The sequence below is a fragment of the Fringilla coelebs genome, assembly GCF_963513975.1.
Source record: "Fringilla coelebs genome assembly, chromosome: 1".
Lineage (NCBI taxonomy): Eukaryota > Metazoa > Chordata > Aves > Passeriformes > Fringillidae > Fringilla > Fringilla coelebs.
The window spans coordinates 46876858-46896104 of record NC_140028.1 but is presented as its reverse complement, the minus strand read 5'-3'; the positions used below and the strand labels follow the sequence as shown (position 1 = coordinate 46896104).

The window sequence follows — 19247 nt, the reverse complement described above, 5'->3', positions numbered from 1 at the left end:
ATTTACTGGCCGAACCAGCTCTTTCTTTTTTTCTTTTGTCATTCAATAGCAATATAGTAATCCTTACATCTTTCAATGTGAAGCAGTTTGAGGAAAAAAAAAAAGTGAGAAGCAAATGTGTTTGTCAGCTCTTAGTTTACTGTTTGTTCAGGTTGAGTTTTTTTACAAGAACTTTGTACTTAATGAAATTTAACAAGAGCAACCAACTGATGGAATAGCAATTATTGTTGTACTGAATGCTCTTTATAGGCTTTTCAGCACCACAGCAGCAATAGTAAAGAGGAGCAACTATTTGGAAACTTCTGAGTATTTATGGTGTTTTCTGGAGCAGTAGGAGTATTCTGTTCCTTCCCAGAAGAAGATGTAATAGGAAAGAAAATCAATACAGAACAAGTACAGAGTTTTGTAGGATAAGACTTCAGAAACCTGCACTTGTTGTATGTTGTTTTCTCCAAAGTGGGAGGTACAATTGAGCTTGTGAGCTAAAGTGAGGAGGAAACTGAAGTCCAGAGTAACCAGTAGGACATAGTGTCTTGCAAACACCAAGAACAGAAGGAAATGGTTTTGGACAGTAGGCTGGATAGGGCTAGTTTCTCTCTCATTGAACTAAAGCAATAGAAAAACAGGTTTTTGTCTGATTGAATTGCCAGAAGCAGTGATAAGATTATAAGATTGCAATAAGCTGGCTTTCTTTTCCTCTTTTCTCCAAAGCAAAACAAACAACAACAACAAAAAAAATCAAAAGTAACTGGCACAGTAATCTTAGAGGCACAGATACTCTCTTTTGTTAGGAAGATGGTATTACGTGACAGAGGAGTGTCCTACAGGATTGCCTTTGTGAGCAATGCTATTGTGAGAGATGCTGACAGGCTTTCAGAAATCCAAAGTTCAAGAAGAGAACACTGCAGGGTGCTGGAGGCCTGTTATGTATTAATATAGGTATTTATACAGCCCTGTATTCCATCTGCCCTGGTGCTCACCCCCGGTTCTCTTTTCCCCTCATGGCTTTTGATTGGTACCCCTGCACCACATGGGCCACATCTATGTCAGATAAATTCCCAGAGTCTTTCCAGGAGGGTTGGCATCTTCATTACAAAAAGACAGTAATGGGGCTAGTTGTGGTGAAACCAAAGTAATTATTGTTAGGGTGGGAGTTGGTGTAAAAAGGGCAGTAATTAATGGAATCCTAGTCAGGAAACTCTTCTTTCCAGTTTGCTCAGCTCATGCCTAGCAGCTTTCATCTGATAGATAGTCCTGCAGACAGAGTGAATTGGCAGGGTAAAAGCTTCATGCTATGCCATCATGTAGACTTGTCAACTTTAGTCCTTTTTTAGTTAAATTTAAGAAAATAAATGATAATTGGAAGTCACTGACTTAATTGGGACAAAACTATGATGGTGGTCTCTTTTTGTGAAGTAGGAATAGCCTTTCAGATGGTCAGGATCTGCTTTCTGTGATGCAGCTCTTGTTGCAGTGCTCATATAGAGCCTTTGGAAGACCATAAAGAGAAAAAGTTTTTATGTGGATCCATCCCAGCATGAAACAGCTGCCATGCTCCTGTGGTTGGAGGCCCTAAGCTCATGGCTCTGAGAGGCATGATGTGGTGCTGAGCTATAAAAGATGTTCATGAAAACATTTTCCCCTCATGCAGTAGCCCTGAAATCCCACAGCACTAAACTGCATTATCTGTGGGGCTATGGGATGTGGGTGATAATGCTTCATCATAACAGTGCTGGCTACAAGTCATGAACAGGGGCACAATGTAATGTTTTCTGTCTCAGCAATTCCCTGCTATATGACCACAGAGAAGTTCATTGAGTAGGACAAAATATAACTGCAGGTGTTCCTCTTTTAAAAATTCGTGAAATAAGCTATCTTAAAACAGGTGATGAGCTGAAATACTGTTACTGAAATAGATGCACCTATTTCTTGTCCCATATAAGCTCATGGTAGTGCATTGGGGAGCTTCTGCTTGAGAGATTTACATTGCTGATTGGTATAGGGTCATGGATTTGTCTTAAAGCATATAAATATCTGGCTATTCCAAAGCTAAACACTTCTGAACTTTGGAAAAAAATAATCTTCTGGTACTACAGCTTTCTTCTTTGTCCTTTTAAAAGGATTGTGGCATGGTGGTGGATTATTATAAACTGCTGCTTCAAAACAAGTTGTACTGATGTACTGAGAGTGACTCAGAAATATCTTATGCTTTGTGGAGAGCAGTTAAAAAAAGACTCGAGCAGTGACAGAAGTGGAGAGGAAAAGGTTTGCTGGACTTTTTTGCAAAGCCACAGATACTGCTTGGGACAGCCTCTGGTTGCAGTATATGGTGTGTTTTGAGCCACAGTTGGTAATATGTGACAATGAGGTGGCTCATTGAAAAGGATCAAACATAATACCAGAAAAGGGATTGATTTCATGCTCTGACTCAGTTGTGAAAATTCAGATCAGGAGACAACAGTGCTCCACAAGACAACTTTTACTTTCCTTCTGTCTTTTCATAATGCACGACTGGGTGTGAGAAGAAGAGGCTGAGTATAGTATCCTTGAAAACTAAAAACTGAGTAACTGAAGTTGTGGATAGTCCACCTTGCCTAAAATACAGCTGTAAAATATCCTGTGCTTCTTTTAGAATAGTTGTAGGTCAGAATTGTTTCATTACAATGTGAGACTGGTGTAAGATAGAATGAAGAGACACTGAAAGTGCACGGTGTTTTTGGCTGATAAATACCCCAGGATAAATTTCTCAGAAAAAAAAAAAAAAGGCAAGTTCACAAAGTAACAGAGAAAGAAGACAGCTGCAGGACGTGCAGTAGAAGTGGTACAAACAGGTGGCACAGACATGCCTCATCTAGAATGGGCTCCCCGTCTTGTGTTGCCTAATTGCCATCTGGCCAACGCGTGGCTCAAGAGGTCTGTCTTTGGAAGAGCAGAGTAGTAAAACCAAGCTGTTCATTGCCAGTTCACCGTATTTTGGATCTTTCCTTTCTCTGCCTTTCTGAGCTAAAGTAAATGTCAAATCAGGCATTCCAGTGGGGGCAAAAATAGAATGTAAAATAAACTACTGATTGCTATTCCTGAGACCAGAAGGACCTCAGTCCTGTTTCAATGCCTGTGTGTCCAGTGATTGTTGGACTAAAACTCATCATTAGTATTCACTGGCCCAGCTTTGTACAGGTGGCTGTGCCAGATGACTTCCCTAGGTTACCTTTCAACATAAACTATCCTGGGACTTTAAAGATTCACTGAGGCAAAAATATGTATTCTTAAAGCTATAATAAACCATATAGGGTATATTTCACCTTCTTCACCCTTAAGATTCATTATAACTGGTTCTAGACCACCCTCCAATACATATATTATCTTTTTGGAAATACCAGGTGATTTTTGTTTCAACTTCTGCATTAAATGGCCGAAACTAGACACAAAGCACTAGAAATTTATGTCAAATACTAATTTTTTTTCTCTTCAAAGGAGAAAAGATATTAAGCCCTGCTGCTTTACAATTCTTTTTTTCTTTCCTGACATGTTTACTGGATAATAAGTTGGTGGTTTAAAACAAAATTTCTTTAGTCTAAGGTTAGGGAAGACTTCTGTTATTATAGTCAGTATAGACTGGATGTTGTTAACGTCAACTTGTTCAATAACCTCTTCCTAGTCACAGACACCTGGAAACATGCTTCAGTGGAGAGGGGACATGTAAATGACTGCCTACCACCTGAAGTCTTTATAAAAACAGCCCACACTTTTCAGCTTTGAAAAATAGTGTTGTTCTTCTCAGATTGTTCCCATTAGGTTTATGAGCTCCTGGTTGTCTATAACAAAGTTCTTTTTTCAGGGGAGTGATAAGTACATCGTATGTAGTGACACCAGAGCACAACTGAGATTTCTTGAGAAGCTTGATCACCTAGAAAAGCAGAGAAAAGATGAAGAGGAACGTGAAATGTTGCTTCGGGCAGCCAAGGTGAGACTCAAGGTTTCCAAGGGAAGTAGTCATGTCCTCTAGATTGGTGACCATCTTCAGGTTTCTCCTACTTCTGCTTTAAATATAGTAACCATTAATTCTGTCACTGAAAATCTATAATGTTTAGGACAATTGAGGCTATACAGAAAAGGATTTAACCTATTTACATTTTTCCAAAAGTCCACAAGAGTTCTTTGAAACATGTGGTGGGTGAACTACTTTTTTGAGATTATTTCTACTGGTCAAAATGAAGTAAAAAAATCTGTAAGTCCTTCCTGTATCTCTTTTTGCCTCTGAAACAGAAGTCTGGTGAGATCCACCACCCTTGCAGGTGTATTTGTTTTCTGTAGTCAAGTTTAGAGGGCTAGCCTTGGAGCTGGTACCACAGCATCCATGAACTCCTGATGCAGCTCTTGCTAGTACAGAATAAGTTTCTTCTCTCTTCCTTCCCCTCAGGAAGAGGAGGTAAAAAACCCCACAATAGTAGATGTTGCTTCATCAGCTGTGACTTGACCATCTTCTGTTGATTCTTTTTTTATTGGTTTTGTTTCAAGCCGAATTCTGGAGCTGCTTGGGTGGAAGCCTAATCTAGAGTTGAACGAACAGTGTTGTGCTTGCATGAATAGAACTCCTTTCTTTCCTATACTTCCTGTCCTTTTTAAGTGTCTGCTGCTGACATGAACAACATCATGCCTAGACTGGACCTGACTGACAATGTTAGCATCATTTTCAGCTTAGTCTTGCCTCTGGCTAGAGCAGAGGCAGCCGGCCCAGATGAGGAGGGGTGTGCACGTATGTGCATGGAGGGGGATGGAAGCCAGTCTGGATTGAGGCATTCAACCCTGGAGCTAAATCTTTCAATCACCAGAGAAAACTGTCATTTATTAAATATTTAACAGATAGGATGGTGTTTGGACTCCAGTAATTTCTATTCAATCTTTTTCTTCTTCCTTTGGTAGAGCCGTTCCAATAAAGAAGATCCAGAGCATCTGCGGTTAAAGCAGAAAGCAAAAGAGGTAGGAGTTTCCAGTTACCATGCTTGCCTTTGTGTGTTGAGAGAAGGTTGGCAGCCCTGTCCTGGCAATTAGGTCAGGGTTTATTTTGCTGCTGCATACCATTTGCAGAGGCCTTGGGGAAGGACAGGAACTGCCACAGGCAAGGGCAGTGCTTCAAATGAGGTCAATGAATTATGAGCTCTCTTTTTTTAACATTTTATTTTTGCAGTTTCAGTCCTGTCTCGAAACAGTCCTTTGTAAACTGCAGCAGTACACTTGGTAGGAATATAATGTGGGATTAGAAAAAAAAAAAAAAAGAAACTTTGAGATTTAGCATCTGGGACTGTACAATAGGCTACATTTTTCCAGGGTAATTGTTCGTTTTGTAAATCTGATACTGCTTATAATTCTTTGGCTGGGAGGCGGTACTGGGATTTAGTTTTAAATGGAAAACGCCTCTGGCTTTTAATTTTCTGGGCCCAGCAGTTTTCTGTTCTGGAATGGAGCCCTTGTTTCACACAGTTCATGTTTAGCTGCAGGGGTTTTAGTTTATAGCTTAGACTGGTTAAGCTTTTACTCCCAGAGGCCTCTGCATAGCAACTGTAGAAATCAACAAATAAGTTCATTTATGTCTGCAGCCTCCTCTCAGTAGCTGACTTTTTACATTTCCCAATATCCATTTCCTGACTTTTCTAGCCTGAGAGAAAAAAGCTCCACTAATTGGAGCTTATTTTAATTGAGCCTTAATATTGGATCTCACTGGAGTTGCCCCCAGAGCTACTGGGAACAGAATGAAATGAAAGTACCTAAGGTTGAAGATGTGTGTGTGTGTGTGTATGCGTGTGTGAAATTTTTCACTTGACCTACAGATTCTTGTCCCTGCTGAATAAATCATCAAGCCTGTTCACATTTCTGATTAAGGATCTGACAGCAGACGATAATAAAGACAATTGAGGTGTGAGACGTGTGATACAGAGCTGAAGAAATTGGTTTCTATAGTTACTTGACTGATTTCATGCAATTTTTAAGGATCTTTGTGCTAAATGAGAGTGATTTTCTGAGCAACCTTTTTCCTTAACTGTGCCTCTTGAACTATGAAATTTGTTGTTGCTTAACATTGCTGCACTTGGCTCCTAGGTGCCAGCAGCAGCAGGTTATTTATGAATGCTTTAAAGGCCCTTATTGTTTGGATTAATGTAAGAGCCCAGGCAAAACAAATGGAAATCCAGTAAAATAGTATTTGAATCAATGCTCTGAATTTGCACCACAGTAGATGAAATTTATAAAATGAGAAAGAAGGAACTTGCTTTACTATCTATCTTTTAATTCTTTGTTTCTGCTTACAACTCTTTCTTCATTGCTACAATCTGTGAGTACAAAGTTGCCCTAAAGACCTTCCCAGTTTGCCTCTAGTGCCACCAGGATCAACAATCAGTGGGTGATGCTAATCTGTCTTGTTTTGTAGGTGACTTTACCTCTGCATCATCTGATCGTTTCTAGGTGTACTTTCTTTTAATAAAGACTGCAAAGTAATCCATTTATGCAGCTTCTTTTCTCTTGTTTTCTGAACACTAATGTGTAAAATCATTAAAAGTGTTCTGTGGTTTGCATATTTAGAACACAAAGAAGGTTAGATTCAGTGATATTTTTCATGAGATCTCTTAAAAAATGGCATGGTACTCTACAAAAAAAATGAGCCAAAGAGCAGGGAAGCCATATAAGTTTAGTGCTTGGTGTTCTAATATGTCTTGAGTTCCCCTCCTTCAGTGCATCTCATCTTGTGCCAGACTAGCACAACCTGCATCACTCTTTGTCTGTGTGTTTCTCCATGCTGTGCTGCTCCCAGAATGACAGTCTCCAACTGCTCCACCAAAAGAAGAGGAGGCAGATGTGCCTCTTGGGGCAACACAGATCTTTGTGTTGGTATTCACTTGCCCTCTGTCCTGCTGCTTTGTTCTCTGGAGAATGAGGCAGCTAGAAGCTTCTCTCCAAGCTTCACACGGAGAATGGGGACGCCCACCTTCTGTGCCAGTGGTGCTTTTTCATCTGGGACCATCTCAAGATGGAGAGTGGAAATGAGAGCACATGCAGCTGGAAAAAATTAGCACTTTATTGACAGTTTGGAGAAAACTGGTCAGCAGACATTTGCATTGAAAAAATGCAAGCATGAATAGGACTGGAATAAGAGCAAAATAAAAATCAACAAATGTCCTAAGACTAAAACTGGTAACACAGAAGCATTGTGTTACAGTGGGATGAAGGCTTGAAATGGCTTACCCTTGTCTGTCTGTCTTGTTGTGGTTATAGTCTGATCCTAAGGAACCAAACTTGGAAACTTTGATGCCTCTGTCATCTGGAATCAGATCCTTTCCAGGTCACTCCAGTCAAGTATCTGCTGATTGTCTGCTTATAGTTCTTTAAGAATTAATATGGACCTGCCTTCCTCAAAGCTTTTGTATGTTGATGGTGACCCCCTGGGAGAAGGAAGAGGATGTGGAGTAATGGCACTGTAGCATGTTCTATAGCAAAGTTTCCCAAAATGCAGGGTGTACATCCTGACAATGAATACTTATAAATCCAGGATGTGCTGTCATCCAGTAGCTGGAAGGAACATCTTAACATTGCTGGAAGTACATCCAGAGACTCTGCAGTGGATTCTTTTATCCAAAAGGCTATACATAATTGCTGTGACCTTTTCATCCCTTTTTGCATGACCTATTGCCTCAAACTTCCCCTATGCTAAGTCATTTACTTTCCTATATTCTTAGCCTATGTAGCTTGCCATGAATTAAGTCTGTATTTATTTCCCTCTTTCACCTGTTTCAGCAGATTTTAATACCTATGGAAAGTGCACATTCCTTCTGAGACAGCTGCAAGGCTTGCCCCAAGCTGCTGCTTTGTGCATTCAAGAATTTTGTCCTTGCTCTCCTCAAGGACCAGCTCTTTGTGCAGTGGCATTCCTTCAGTCTGGGTAAATTACCCCTGTTTTTCATTCTGCTTTATCTGCCTCTTCAGGCTGAGAGGATGCAGCCCTCTCATTGTCCGTGATGTTTGCACTATTAAACCCTGACTTTTTTTAGGTGGTTTCTGCTATTTCCTGTTCTACTTTCCACAGTGCTTCCAGTTACAAAGAAAATGTTCAGTCAATGTGATTCTTGTTGCTGAATTTATAGTTTATCTGTGGCTTCTTCCACTTTCCTGAAATGAGCTTTCCTAAATTGAGTAGGTGTAGGATACTGTCAAACGTGCAAGCCAGCCATATGAACAATTCATTGCAGAAGACCTGTAAAAATGTCTGTATTAAACAGTGTGTACTATGACTCTAAATATAAACTCTGATCCCTCAGAATTCTTTAGTTTGGAAAAGATCTCTAAGATCATTGAGCCCAGCTATTAACCCAGCACTGCCAAGTCTTGGGCCATCACTAAACCGTGTTCTTAAGTGCCACATCTAAATATTTTTTAGACCCCTCCAAGGATGGTGACTCAACTACTTCCCAGGACAGCCTGTTCAAGCACTTGACAGCCCTTTGGGTGAAGAAATTTTTCCCAGTTACTTTGTACTCCTGTCCATCCTCTTCAAAAGTGAGTGTTTTTGTAGTACAGCTTCAGTACAGCTTCAGCTGAGCCTGGGCAAACCTTTCAGAATGTATCTGGGCAAGATACCTGCTTGGTGTTGAGCAGGTGAAGAGGTATTTTACTGAGAGCATCTTTGCTTATTTCCACGGTAGCCACCTTTTTCCCTGCTCTTACCTTGTGTCACCTTGCAGCGCCTGTCAGCGCATGAAGGGGAGCAGCTGCATCTTGAGCTAGGGGAGGAGTGTGTGGAGCAAGCACCTGAGGGACAGCAGATTTGCCTGCTCCATTCTTTGCCCTCTCAGCAGCTCTGTTCACCTGGGACTGCACAGATCTTCCCACTCCTTCTTCCTGCCTGCTTGACACCCTTGTGCATTTTTTGACACAAATACAAGATGGCAGTAGATGAGATGCTGAGAAAATTCAATACCTTTAGTATGAACGACTGGGAGAAAAATGGCAAACCCTAAGGTTTTTGTAGAGACAAAACGACCCCTATAGAAAACATCAGACAAAGAGCCAGCAAGATTCCAGGGTGTTCTTGGTCTTACATAGTAATGACTGAATTTTAGTTGTTCTGTAGTGTCTTTTCAACGGTTACCATCTTTTTTTCCTGTTTTATATAACCTTCTAACTCTCTTATTTCCTCTCACACTCTCAAGTTACTGTAATTTGATTCTTTGCTGCTTGCCCTACCACCTCCAACTCACATTTTCAAGCTGTTTGTTTTCTTTTTCCTCTTGTGCTGCTTCTCTGTCTAGTCTTCTGGACCAAATGGTTCAAATTATTTAAGACCACTCTTGTGGCAGGGCAGAAGTTAACCATAACTTCTCAAAAAAGCAAGTACAGGTTGCTGCAAACAAAACAAGACCTCACTGTTATCAATTGGCTTTTTTTATGAGCCTTCAGTGGCAGCCTAAGAGCTTCTGCTTAATTGCCTGATTTATATTATCTTTATTGTTCTGTAGTGTTTCTTACCTCCTTCTGCATGTTTTGAAAAACAAAAAAACCAAATCATGATAATCAAAGAGACATAAATTTTATTAGCTCCAGTGTAGCCTTACAAATTACAAAGGGCAATCATCTGAGATTCAGTGTGTTACAAGTCTTGTAGAAAGTCAGGAATAGAAATTCCACAACATGTTGGATTATTGGGCTACAAAGCAAACCAAATGCCTGTTTGTGACACTCATATTGGTGTTTTGAAGGAATGTAAAAAAGAGCAGCTGGGACACTGCATCTAATACCCTAAAACCATCTGCCTGAAAGATTGCAAAAACTATCTATCTATAGTGAAAAACAGCCTCCCCACAAAACTCCATTAAGTGTGTTCTTGGATTTACAAATAGCCTTTTCTCAGTTTGTCTGAGAGACAGAGAATGAACATAAAACTGGTTGAAAGTATGGCCTTGGATTAGAAATTTGCTAATAGAGGAAAATTTAGGGCTGAAAGTACAAAAAGAAAATTATAATGAAGATGCAGAGAGTTGTCTGCCAAGAAGAGTTGGGTGAATTGCATGATGAGATGGACAAACCTGCCTGCTAATGGTCATTGAACATTCTTCTAAGTGATAGCATCTGAAACAAAACTGTGGAATATGTTGCTTTGCTGTGGGGTCCTGTAGTCTTGTTTCTTGTCCTTGCAGCAAAATTAGCCTAAGCAGTGTCTGAAAGCCCATAGAGAGCTTGATGCCGGATGCCCAAGAACTTCCCTGGGCCTCCAAGTAAGGCAAGCTGATGGTACTGCACAGGGCAAATTATGTTCTAAGTGTTCTAGAAAACAGAAATGTATCAATAATGGTAAAGCAAACAAACAAAAAAAAATCATAAAAGGAAATACACGCTCCAATACATTGGAAATTCTTACCAAGAGGAGGCAAAATAAGGGGTCAGGAATCACTGTGTACCCTGGATTTTCTCCTTGTGTGGTGTTAATTATATATTAGGAAATATCAACTAAAAATACCAAATTGTTTTTTCCCTCCTCTTATGGGTAGATTACTTCGTGGGTGTCCTGGAAAAATGTTCTGTTGTTCTCCAGAACAGTTAATTGCACCCTTTTAGACAGGCAAAGCACCTGGTCTTGGGGCACACAGCCACGGCAGGGCCTGTTCTGCTGCTGAAGCAGGTATGTGGGATATTAACCTGAAAGAAATCTACTTAGCTGTACTAAATACAGCTCTGTTATAAGTCAGGACTGCATTTCAAACCAGTGCATGCTATTCTGCCTTTCTGCTGTTAAATCTAAATTACAACAGAGGGAAAAGTCAGTGGAAACTAATTGTATGGCTAATTAAAACAGTTTGAAAGGAAGCAATTGCAAGAAGAGAAATTGCATTATAGGCAAGAGGAGAGGATGGTAAATGTTTAAATATGCAGCCTCCAAGTGTCAGTTTTCCTCAGAGAATGTCCCCCATATGAGAAGTCTGCTATTCAGCCGCGTTCAACCTGTAGGGCAGAAAATTTTGTATAGGAAAGGTAGAGGCTGGAGGCAGTAATGCTCATTGAGCTTTATGACAACCAGTGTGAGAGGCTTGGGATTGAAAGCAGATTTTAAGGTTTATTTTTCATTTTCTTCTCAAGTTCCTTAAAATGCTTAAAGGGAATGTGAAAAAAATTGCAGTTCTTTCTTCCAAAGACAATGAAGAGAGAAGTGACTGAGAGCAGTAGACAACTTTCAAAGCCCTAAACAGAGGACATAATGAAACCCAGTGAAACCTTGCTTGAAAAAGCTGGTCAAAAAGAGAGAATGGATACAAAAAAAAGTCATTTGAGTGGGATAAGTGGACCCATTAAAAAGGTACCTCAGTATTTAGTTCTTTAAAAATACACAGTAAAGGGCAATAAAAGGCTCAGATAGGTACTGAGGTTTCTCTTTCACAGATGCGAGCTAGAAAAGGTAGACATTGAAATTTGGCCACAATTTCTTTGACTTCTACTACTTGTTAATTTATTGTTTAGTTTCTTTATTGAGGGAGCTGATAGGATTGGGAGCTTCTGTCTCTTTTGTATGCCTATATTCCCTCCTTCCCCCCCCCGCCACAAGTCTTATAAAAATTCTTGTTCATCTACTTTAGTGCTTTTATTACTCCTGATGTACTTATTGCTGGATAGCACACATAACCCTTAGGCATACATTAAGTTGTCTTCAGCCTTCCCTGGTTTCCTTTCCTGCCAGTTCTTCTGTTAGTTTAAATATTTATTTAATCTGTCCTGTACTCTATCTGCCTGTAATGTCATATGTGGAGACATCCCCACTTTTTACTTAATATTAAACCCAGTATCTTGTACATGTACTTTTAAGTCTTTCTCTTATATTAATTATAACCAAGTCCAAAATTGTGGTATTTAGCCACATCTGTCTTGCCAGCATTTTTTCTGAGCTCATTTACATTCATGGGGCTGTATTTATTTGTTATTGCATTGCCAAGACAATTTTTTGGCTTTTTTTTCCCCAGGCATAAGTTCCTAGCGTTCAAATGAAGAGAGATTTCTTTTCTCTGCCCCTCAGATTTGTTTCCTAGTACTTTGTATATTGAAGTGCCTGCAGAAGCAGACAGTGGTATGAATTTCTCATGCCAGCACAATGCTGGCATGTCATCTGCTGGACAAGGGCTGCCTGTCTGGCTTTTCTTTAACCTCAGTCCTGTTACTGCTCTCTGAGCCCTGGCTAAGACAGGTGATCTCATCTCTACCTGTAGAAAAACCTTCCCTGGTAAAACCGTTTTTTGAGGATCTAGAGAGCAAATGTTTCATGTACTTTGTCCTCTATGAAAGCTTAAATCAAATATCTGAATCCTGTCCTGGGGACTTTGTGACCAGACACGAAGACTTTAATCTACTCTTTTTCCAAGGTGAACTTGTATTCAGCTAGATAACAGTCTTTTTTTCCCCACCTTTGATAATACAGCCACCCTCTGCTGTACACAACATGGATTAGCTGCTGTGAATTAGTTGACTTTACTTGTAGCAGTGTATACTTTTCATCAGTTGTGTTTAAGGGATTCTTTCTCTTTAGGGAAAGCCTCAAGATTTGCATAACTTGCATTATTGAGGCTCTGATAAGGCAGGCAACCACATTATCATGTGCTTCATAACCAAAAGAGTTTAAAACCAATATGCAATATTGTTTTAAGTAAAAGTTTCAGCATCTCATAGCTGAAGTACTTCTTGTCTCCTAATACAACTTGAAATTTATTTTTTAATATTAAAGTGCCTCAAAAATGTCGTTGGTGTAACAGTAAAAATAGATTTTGCGTATTCTCTGAAATGTGGAGTATGAGACGTTGAGAGAGTTTCTGTGAGCAGGAAAAAAATACTTTTCTCAGAGGATTGAGTGAAGAACAGAGAGGTCAATTTTAAAACCTTTCATTTTGTGTGATTACAGCCATGCTGCAAATGCCATTTCACTATAAGGAAGGACTTTAAAACGTACCTTATTTCCTGATTTCTGCTGCAGGTCAGATTAACTAAAATGGTTATTGTGTCACCCTAGAGATTCCTGCTTGCTGCAAGACCAGACTTTAAACCCTATTTTTATTATTAAAAAGGCCAGCAGCAACAAAGACTATTTTACAAGTTCTGAGACGTTTTCATAGCAATTCAATCTTTATACACAGGTTTTTAGAACTCTTTGTACTGCAATTCTTAGCATATGTGAAATCAGAAAGGGGGGAAGGAATCATGAACATGCATTTGCCACTTGCCTGGAACACATCCCCTCTTATTGCCCTTCTTGGGGAGCAAATTTTGAACAGAGCATGTGTTGGGTTCTTGTGCTGTGATGGAAGAGCAGCATCTTTCAGCAGAGGAAGTAGGTCAGGTTGAGGGGCAGCCTGTTAGTTTGGGGGTCCAGTGCAGCTCCCCCTGCTCCTCTGGAATTGCCATCACATGCTTTGGTCTTTAAGGAAGATCAATCTGTTGTCAAGATGAGTATGATGGTATGATTTCACCTGGGTGTGACAGTTCTCTTTGTATCCTATTGTACTCAAAGACACCAATGTTAATAAAACTGACCTCTAGAAGGGAAACCATGCAGCTTCTCCATGTTATATTTTAATAAAGTGTATCTACTGCTTTTACTGCCCCTTATGCAGTGATCTTTCTTCCCTAACTTACGGGCTACAAAACTAACCATTAAAGAAAGATTTGACTCCACACAGTCACCTCTTGCTCTCTCCTAATCTTGTTTAGGAAAATCGGGCAGTAGTTAGCCAGCCAGTATCCTCGGGTATCCCTTGACATTATCTGCCTGTCTTATCCTTATCCTGTGCTTTTAACTGCTCACACTATGTTTAGACATTTAATCTGCAATTTTTAATGGAACAAAACTTGATGAAAAGATGATTTTGCTGGCTTCAGCAGGGTAATTTGGATGCCTGCCCATATCGCTTAACAGGGATCTGTTGAGTCCATTATAGAAATTGAGTGTTTAAATTCATTTGTCTTAATTATGTTCTCAGAAAAATCCCTGAGATGTGTAGAATGCAACAAGACTATGATTTTTTTTCTTCTTTTGCTCCAAACCCTGGTGAGATTCTTTGTGATTTGAAAAATCCTTTGACTACCTAGGAGGTGGAAAATGTATTGGAGAGAGCAGATGTTGGTAATGACGTGTGATTCCAGCATTGTCTTGGAAACTGCCTGGTCAAAGATGCATCAGTTCTGTTTCTAGAAAGCACATCTTTTTTTATAGTCTCCCATGTGTCATCCTCTCCTTTGTTACCTCTACCAGCACTGCCCTCCAGCAGCATTGCTCCCTCCTGCAGTGTGTCTGTGCCAGCAGCACGCTTGGTCCGCTAGAATTCCATGGGGTAATGGTGATGGTGCCAAGTCCAACCAGAGCAGCATCCTGATTGCTCCACCGTGAGAGCCTCAACTTGCCCACTCCCCTCCACCCCATGCTGATGCTAACCCAAAGCCCTCTTGGTATTTAATTCATAGCTCTGCCTTTTGTCCTCACACTTGACCATGGCTGCCCATCAACAACATCTGTAAAAAGGAGAGAGGGGCTTATTTCAATGCTGCTCGAAGCCAAAGGTGTTCAGCAGCCACAATTTTTGGCAAGTCTGACTGCAGTAAAGCTGGTTGGTGTGTGTTTTGTAGGGTTGAGAGGAAAGGGAGAGGTGTTTTTCAGTGACTCCTAGGGATGGAAGCACACGGTTAGACTAATAAAGGCTTTTGGTTTGTTTTGCTTCGTCTTAAGCTTAATGGTTTTAAAAGTCATTTTACTTTGAGTGTATTGGTTCTGAAATTAAAGCAAATCATCTTTCCCTTCCTGGTTTTCTTTTCCACTGGAGCCTTTAGGAGTTTAATCTTTCCCCAGAGGGGTGCTGTGTGTGTGGCATGCTGCAATGCCCCTTCTCATGGCAAGAAGACTGTGGTGTACCTGTGACCATTGTGATGACTGAACTACACTGCTGGCAGGAAGGAGTGCTTTACTTCTGCAGGGATGCTCCATAGCTGCCTGTAAGGAGGGGTGGCTCCAGGTTTTGGAGGCCTGGGCAGCTGAGGCTGGAAGTCAGCACCTGCCTCTGCCAAAAATCTCAGCATTTTATTGCTGAGATTTAACGCTTATTCTAAGCATTTTATTGTTCCTGCCTCAATCTTTCACAGTTTGTGAAGTTTCAAGTGTTTCTTTTATTTATTTTCACCTTCCCCCATCTCTTATTGGCTGGAGTGTGTTACTTAATATAAAGATAAGGGATTTAATCTATATATGAAATAAAAGGAAAATTTATCCTAAACATTTTATGCTAGTAAGCTGGCTGGAGTTAACCTCAGACAATTGCAAAATACTAGTAGTTTGAAAGTTCATAGTGTGTATTCTTAAAAGCAGTCCTGTATATTTGGCTAAAAACAAGCTGACTGAATTGAGTAAATTTTGATAAACTATGTTTTAATTGTGTATACTGCACACAAAAGCAAGAATAGTGTGTGTGGTAAGGGAATGATGGTATCTAGCTTTGAAGAAATACTTCTGTGTGAAGAAGTACTACTACAATAAAAGTCTACGTTGGGTGATCAAAGATGACTTGCAAATAGGGCTGTTTTCAAAACTGAAACATACAAACCCCCTGAAAACTTTATTCTCAACGTATTTGTTAAAAATCTCACTTTCCCTGATTTCTGCTGAAAAACCTTGAGCAGTTTGAGTCTTCTAGGGAACATTGTCCTTTTAGGAATCTTGCCCTGAAATACTGTTTTTATTTAAATAAAATAGTTGGTGCAGTACCTGATGTGAAGCTGCCACCATCACTAAAGTCCACTTATATGATGTGAAATAAGGCTTGTAACACCACCCACCCAGAAACCACCCAGCCAAAATCTCTCTCCCCCAAAACACTCCTCATAAGCCCCAAAGTATTTCGTTGTTGTGGATTCTTCTTTAAGTGGTAGCAAGTAGGGGACCTAACACCATGTAGGGGCTGCAAGCTTAGTTGTTATCAGCTGCTCTTCTCTCCACGTGGGACCTCTGAGAGCTGAAAAGCAAGCAAAATCATAGAGTGTTACAAGCTTGGTAAGCAAGATATCTGTATTGACTGGGTGAGGAAATCCAGGTAATTCATTTGGTTTATGATGGGGGAGGGCAGGAGATTTGGATGCTTTCCTACCCATGCTATGGTTGTACTTTAATTTTTTTAAGACCTGCACACACATCCATGCAGAGAATCCCTATCTGAGCAATCTCCTAAGTCCTGGGAATAGAGAGGACATGGGTTACAGAGCTATACTAGTTGCAGGTCAGACCATCCCAGGGTTGACATCACCCAGAGGTTTATGTTTGGAAAGCTTCCTTCTCCACCCATGCTCCAAGTTGGACAGCTGGTGGATCTGGAAGCAGTGTGGTTATATTACTGAGGAGGCTGATCTAAGACTGGGTTGAGCTCCAGAGCAGCTGGCATAGATAATTATTGAATAGAATGCATCTCAAAATACAAGAATTAAACTTTTTTTTAAACTTTTTTTTTTTAATGCTCTTTACCGGGGGCTTCTATCCCATCCCAAGTTTACCTAACTCAGGTGAAGGTTATTTCTAATGATTTCTTAGTGTTCAGCAGTTTTGGAGGTGAGTGAAAATAAACATTAAGTGTATCTCTACCTTGCTTCAGATGTTCCTGAACATTCAAATATGTACTGGGAAAAGAAAGACTAGCAGTCAGCTAGCAGCATCCTGTTAAATCGGGTAGTACAATGTTTCACAAAGGCAATATTAAGTGCTGAGTTCAGGTGATAGAGGAAATTTGGCATCTTCCTTGTGCAGTCAGGAATTGAGATTTTGAAATAAGAATAAAACCAGGTCACATAACCTGGTAACTTGAAATTTAATACTAATCCAGCTTCATAAACCAGTTCAGACCAAGATTTCTATTAACCAGAAACAACAAACCTTAGGAGGTAAGGAAGCAGCTGCAAGGCTCGTGTTAAGGCTGCATTGATACTGCAGTGTGGTCTCCATAAAAGGTGTTAGTTAAACAGTGCTGTCCATAGGGCTCCAAGCATGACTGAGGGCTAGAATTTGTCAGAAGTGACCAGAACGAGGGGAGAGATGCTGTGAAACACATTGTTTCTGTAGGAGCTGCAGAGCCATCTGAAACAGCTCTAAAAAGAAACTTGAACATAATGTGTATCATAATTAATGTAGGTGTTTTCTTTTTTAATTAGATGCAACAGCTGGAGTTAGCACAGATGCAACAAAGAGAAGCCAACCTCACAGCTTTGGCAGCCATTGGACCAAGGAAGAAAAGACCATTGGATTCATTGAACATTGGATCTGGGCTTGAGGTACAGACCTGGGTTGCAATGACTTGCCTTGTGTTACGTCTTCATACTGAATTACATTTATCTTTCCCTGTAGGAAGAAGTGTGAATTCTCTCACACAAAATGCTTTGTGGCATTCTGTAAGAAACCTAGTTTGTGTGTTAGGTGCTTGAAAGGATTGTTTCTGGTAAATTTGATGGGAGTGTGTAATTTTGTGTTAAAGGAAAGACTGTGCATAAGAACGCTGTGTGTAAAGGACTAAATGAAATAATGACTCAGAGAAATTCCCATCTGTAGTGGAGGGTAACCAAGCTGTGGTGGCCTTCCACAGTGGGTGTCATGTGGCCCCTGAGGTGAACTCAGTTCCTGGTTTGGATGGCTTTTGAAATGGTTCTTGATTTGACAATTGACTGTGGACATTAATCCATGCACAATGCACAGGGACTCTTCTCAAATATTCTGTGAGTTCACCTTGGCTAGGTTCTCCCAAAAAGCAGTAACTAAGTCAGTAAAGCAAGACCATTCACTTCCTGCAATGAGCCATAGCATCTTCTATGGCTCATGTTAGATGCTGAAAGTGATTTTAACAAACCCTTTCTGAGCAAATCTCTCAATGTGTTGAAGAGCAGCTGTTCCCAGTAGGGAAGCTTTTGTGGCTGCAGAAGTCCTTTCTGAGGAAACTGACAGCCCACTTCTGTTAGAGGTCATCATCTTTGCTGGAGATGGGATAAATAACTGTTACAGCCAGTTTTGCCCCTCTATCATGAAGCCTCAGTATTGCTCAAGTGAAAGGCTGGTTGGCCTGACATAATCATACCGATCGGGAACCTGGAAAGTAACTCTTGTGTGGAGGCAGTGGTGGTAAAGTTGTCCTTTCTGATGAACCTTTAGTCTTTTTCATTCTTGCAGTCTGGGAAGCTTAAATAGATGGTAGGATTGAGAATACTCTGTCATTTTAGCATAGCAGAGTCTGGGAGGACCTCCTCAGTTATTTGCATTGTAACTGAGACAGTGGTGGCAACTGTCCTGTAGTTTTTTCTTCATCTGGACTGGGACAAGAGGCCTTGCTAAGCAGGTGAGATAGACTTGTTTCAGTGAATTTTTAACTCATTTTTTCCCTGAAATGGATACAGAATTAGGTCTTTGAATATTCACTGTTAACCACAAGTGAAGGGAAGCAATCTTTCTCTAAACAAGCTGCAGAAAGCAGCGTTCACAGCTTTTGAGCAGCTTTTCTTCTCTTCTTTGAAGTTTTTTAATGCACTTTCACATGAAGCTAAATGTATGGTTATTTTTTTTTTAATACCACTGGAAAAACTTGAAAAAATCAGTCTAGCACAAGAGCAGTTTCCCCCATCCTTTTCTCATCTTCCCCCAAGCTTCTATCGGGTAACTATTCCTGTTCTTCATAGTGGTTTTCTGTAATTATTGTCGGATTTGTTTCTGAATATTTAACAAGTCTGCCTGTTAAGTACTTTTCAGTTATTTCTCATCATCTGTGGTATTTCTGCTTTATTAAAAGCTTCGTGAGATTGTGCCAAAGCGAGACAGATAACAGTGTTGCTGTTGAAAGCTGGTTATCCATTATTTACTTCGCCACTTTAAAAGAATGTGGACACGACACACCTAAAGCTGACCATAAACCTTGATAACATTCCATTGTCACAAATTTACCTGCTGTATTTTAAGCAGCTTCTCATATGGTTGCCATATAGACTGATTTGTAAAGGCAGTAGGTGAAAGTAATTCTGACAGTGAAACCATTTGTGTTTCTCGCATGCAAGCTCGCATTCCAGTGCCTAGTTCTTAGGCTTCGTGCTACTGGAAAGCATTTCTCTGCTGACCTTTTTTTTTTCTATTTTGTGAAATTATGCAGGATAGCAGTCCTTGAGAAGGATGTTTAGATTTAAATGTTTTTAAGTGTCCCAATATATCTGAGCAGGATTTATAA

General features: G+C 40.2%; 1 protein-coding gene across 1 annotated transcript in view; it reads left to right on the top strand.

The window, feature by feature from the left end:
- The window catches only part of TAF4B (TATA-box binding protein associated factor 4b), a gene marked incomplete at both ends in the record, with an annotated part of 69100 nt that overhangs the window by 40663 nt on the left and 9190 nt on the right, over window positions 1–19247 (top strand). Inside the window, 3 exons of the mRNA XM_084226811.1 lie at window positions 3839–3964; window positions 4924–4980; window positions 17200–17319. Coding sequence (XP_084082937.1) covers window positions 3839–3964; window positions 4924–4980; window positions 17200–17319 — 303 coding nt within the window. The remainder of the gene's footprint in view (window positions 1–3838; window positions 3965–4923; window positions 4981–17199; window positions 17320–19247) is intronic.